We start from the raw sequence: 4,697 nt of genomic DNA, 5'->3' as shown, positions 1-4,697 counted from the left end.
AAGGGGAAAACAATGAAGAAAAAGCTTCAATCAAAAGGAAGAGACTCGTTACTCGTGATGGGTGCAAGGCACATATTGTCCTAAAGCATTGTGATGATAACACATTCATAGTGACAAAATTTCATGAGGGACATACTCATGCACTTTATACACCTAGCTGCAATCTATTCCAAAAAGAAGGAAGGAAAATGAACATTTTACACAAAAAAATAATTGTGAATAATTCTAAGGTAACATTTTCAAATTCTCTTATGTTTCATGAATTCTATGTATGTTCTAATAAAAGTTGTTTGCTCATTTGACAAATGAGCAAATAATTTTTTGCTCATTTGCCTAATGAGCATTGAATTGTTTCATGAATTCTCTTATGTTTCAAATTCTCTTATGTTTCATGAATTATATGTATGTTCTAATAAAAGTTGTTTGCTCATTTGACAAATGGGCAAATAATTTTTTTCTCATTTGACAAATGAGCATTGAATTGTTTGCTCATTTTAAAAATGAGCATTGAATTATTTGCTCATGTGACAAACTGTTTTGTTCTTTAAATAGGTGAATATTGGTCCCGTTACAACTTTTGGAATGATGAAGGAAATTGTTGGAGGATATGAAAACATTGGTGCATCTAAGGAATATTTCAAAAAATTTCATAGAGATTTAAAAGCATACATTCAAGGAAGCGATACTCAAATGTTCGTGGATAACTTTACCAATAAAAAGCTAATGTGGAGCGCTTTTTTCTTTGATTTTGAGATGGATGAATATTATTGCCTTTGTAGAGCATTGTGGGCAGACCCCCTTTGTAAAAAGAGTTATGCTCTATTTGGTGATATGGTATCCTTTGATACCACATACCAAACCAATAGGTAATTCATTGATGTGTTATTACTAGCTATGGCTGAAATTAATGACTTTGTTTTAAATAAAATTAGTTTAATTGCTCATTACTTCTATGTGAAAATTGAATATCCCCATAAGTCTAATATTCTTTGATAAGAGTATGTATATGGGCATTGAATTTCATGTTCATTTGACAAATGAGCATTGAATTATTTGTTCATTTGACAAATGAGCATTGAATTGTTTGCTCATTTCACAAATGAGCATTGAGTTGTTTGCTCATATGACAAATGAGCATTCAATTATTTGCACATTTGACAAAAGAGCAAAGAATTGTTTGCTTATTTCACAAATAAGCATTGAGTTATTTTCTCATTTGACAAATAAGCAATCGATTATTTGATAATTTTTCAAATGAGTATTAAATTATTTGCTCATTTAAACTTTATTTTGTATGTGTAAATAGGTACAACATGGTGTTTACTCCATTTACAGGCGTTGACCATCATAAGAATTGCATTAATTTTGCTGCTGGTTTCATAGCAAAGGAAGATATCGTGTCATTTGAATGGCTGTTCAGATCATTCCTCAAGGAAATGGGTGGGAATGAACCTAATTGTATGATCACAGATCAGGATCCAGCAATGAAAATTGCTATTAGAAGTGTGTTTAAGAAGACTGAACATCGGTTCTGTATGTGGCACATAATGAAAAAGTTACCAGATAAGGTGGAGAAATCAATCATGCAAGAAGAAACTGGTTTCCTAAAAAAATTATGTGCTTGCGTTTGGCACCTTGAAATTGAACCTGCCGAGTTTGAAGAAAGGTGGAACAAGGTGATGATTGAATACCACTTGGAACAACATGAGTGGTTAGGTTATATGTACAAGATAAGAGACAAGTGGATTCCGGCCTATTTCAGAGATGTGTTCCTTGGAGGAATAATGCGTACAACATCAAGATCCGAAAGTGAAAACAACTTTTTCTGCTCCTTTATCAATCCTCATGTGTCATTTGTTGAGTTTTACTTGAGATATGAAGCTGCAATTGATTCCTAGAGACACACTCAAGGTCAGAATGATAATGATTCAAAGCACAAATATCTTGAGTGCAAAACACCACTAAGGATAGAAAAGCATGCCTCACATTTATATACTAACTCTGTCTTTTATGAATTTCAATACAAGGTTGAAATTGCTTGTTTTTCTTGTGGTGTTGATGAATTGAAGAAAGAAAATGAATTGGAAGTTGCAACAGTAAGTGAAGGAAATCGGACTAGAACATTTGATGTTGTGTTTAATCCAACTAACTATGACACCACATGTTCTTGCAAGCTATTTTATAGGCAAGGAATTCCATGTAGACATATGATTTGGGTTTGGAAAGCAAAAAGGTTTGAAACCATTCCCGAGCAGTATATGCTACACAGGTGGACTACTATGGCATTAAAGAAACCAATTTTTGACTTGGGAGGAAACCTGTTGGAGCAATGTGCTAATATAATAGACAAGAAAAAATTGTTAAATGATTTATGGTCAGAGATACACACTTGTGTAAGTTTGGCAGAAGGCAAAGATGAAGATATTCAAGACCTTGTGATAAATCTTCAAGGAATAAGAAAGGATTTGGAAGCAAAGAGGATTGCAAGAAATAATGAAACAACAGCTGGAAGTGCAAAAAACAAAGAGCAAGACATTGAGCTATTGATTGGAGCTAGTGTGCCAACTGAAATAATTGTCAAACCTCCAAAAGTTTCAAAGAATAAAGGGACCGGAGTTCATGTATCAAATGAAGAGACTTCAAAAAAGAAAGCGAGTGAGACTGATGTGTCAAATGTTGAAACAAGAGGTAGAAGTGCAAAAAGGCTTAAGGGAGAAAAAGAAAAGGCTGTAGAACAAAACCAAAAAAAGAAGAGATTATGTAGAGGTTGTGGTGAATTGAGTCATCGTGATATTAGAATTTTTCCAAAAAAAGTGTAATGGTACTTCTATATACATATAAGATTTTGTTGAATTTTTATATTTAATAATATATTATTAATTTTGTACTAATCATAGCTTAATGCTTTGCAATATTGTTGAATTGAAAATAGAACATATTCAAATGAGTGACTAAATATTTGTTCATTTCTTAAATGAGCAATAATTCCTTTCTCATTAATCAAATGAGCAAATAGTTAACTACTCATTTTGTCAAATGAGCAAATAATTATTTTCTCATTTGGCAAGTGAGCAAATTAGTTATTATATGAACTTGGAACAATTGCACTCTTGTTTCATCTCCCAGTCCAAAATCAGTTCTCGTTGGGTCAAATGAGCAAACATATCTTTTCTCAATCATCAAATGAGCAAGTAATTCCTTGCTCACTTAGCAAATAATCAAAAAAGGTAAAAGCTCATTTCTTAAATGAGCAAAAATAGTTGCTCATTTGTGAAATGAGAAAACATTTCTTTATTCATTTATCAAATGAGCAAGAAATTCTTTGAACATTTATCAAATGAGCAAGAATTCATTGATCTAACATTTAATGAGCAAACATTTGTTTGCTCATTTAACAAATGAACGAATATTTCAAATAAACACTGGCTGTATATAACAAGGTATGTGAAGTAAAAACAAATAAAAGATTGAATTTTAATTCAAATATAATCATCACTATAGTAAAAAGGGTAGGCTTCTATTGGTAAAATCTGTTTATAAATCAGTTTTACATCATTCAAAGACTACTTAAAAGTAGATAAAATCTTAATTTACCCAATTCCCTAAACCAAAAAAGACAAATCATTACTACTAACTATTTAATTCCCTAACATTCAGCTTTCTTCAGTCTTTTGCTCTTTCTTCCTTGAAATTTTTCTTCTTCAGGTTCTTCTTTTTCAGCATTTTCTTCTTTGTCAGCAATAGAAACTTTACTTTGCTTTTTCTTCTTCTGAGCAATTTCTTTAACAGATTGAATAGTGTTCACTTCACTTGTAATTATTCCCAGGGTGTACTTTTCACGATGTTTAGTCAAGATTATCAGCTGCAAAACAAATAACATAATCAAACCCTATACAATTAAGGAGATTTCAATAACATGAGCAAACATATAAAAGTAACACCACAAGTTGCAGTTGTAACTTGTAAGGCAATGGCCTACAGTATTGCTAGATTAATGGACCATAGACCTCAAAATTAAAGTAAACATTTGATAGGAATCCTTTCTCATTTATGAAATGAACAAGTAAATCCTTGCTCATTTGTCAAATGAGCAAACATTTCTTTGCTCATTTGATAAATGAGCAAGTAATTTCTTGCTCATTTAGCAAATAATCAAAAAGTTAATAGCTCATTTCTTAAATGAGCAAAGAATTAGTTCCTCATTTGTGAAATGAGCAAACATTTCTTTGTTCATTTATGAAATGAACAAGTAAATCCTTGCTCATTTGTCAAATGAGAAAACATTTCTTTCCTCATTTGATAAATGAGCAAGTAATTTCTTGCTCATTTAGCAAATAATTAAAAAGTTAATTGCTGATTTCTCAAATGAGCAAAGAATTAGTTGCTCATTTGTGAAATGAGCAAACATTTCTTTGTTCATTTATGAAATGAACAAGTAAGCAAATAAACCAAAACATCCTATTATTAATGAGACTAATCTGAAAGACTTACATTATTTTTCTTTAAACCAGGATCCCACTTTGCACAACCCATGTATGTTTCCATGAGTCTCATCACTGCAACTCCACAATGCAAATGATTTTTATCCGAAGACTTCCATGAACCATTAATCACAGAAATTTCCATCCGCTTGATATCATTTGCCAAAATAGAACTCTGTACATTTCCTTCACATTGAATAAAGTTTGAAAAAGAAG

General features: G+C 31.6%; 1 protein-coding gene across 1 annotated transcript; it reads left to right on the top strand.

The window, feature by feature from the left end:
* Nucleotides 1-585: 585 nt before the first annotated feature.
* Nucleotides 586-1,898, top strand: LOC110722033 (protein FAR1-RELATED SEQUENCE 5-like). The gene is made up of 2 exons (XM_021901253.1): nt 586-866; nt 1,307-1,898. Exons 1-2 carry the CDS (start codon nt 586-588, stop codon nt 1,896-1,898), a joined length of 873 nt encoding a protein of 290 aa, XP_021756945.1.
* The last annotated feature ends 2,799 nt before the right edge of the window (nt 1,899-4,697 follow it).

The sequence above is a fragment of the Chenopodium quinoa genome, unplaced genomic scaffold (genome assembly GCF_001683475.1).
Source record: "Chenopodium quinoa cultivar QQ74 unplaced genomic scaffold, ASM168347v1, whole genome shotgun sequence".
Taxonomy (NCBI): domain Eukaryota; kingdom Viridiplantae; phylum Streptophyta; class Magnoliopsida; order Caryophyllales; family Amaranthaceae; genus Chenopodium; species Chenopodium quinoa.
This window is presented reverse-complemented; position numbering and strand designations above follow the sequence as displayed.

Excerpts from the sequence above, each read along its gene's own strand:
- LOC110722033 (XM_021901253.1), top strand. The coding sequence starts at position 586 with ATGAAGGAAATTGTTGGAGGATATGAAAACATTGGTGCATCTAAGGAA. Across the intron at positions 867-1,306 it reads ACCACATACCAAACCAATAG|GTACAACATGGTGTTTACTC; the intron begins GTAATTCATTGA and ends ATGTGTAAATAG.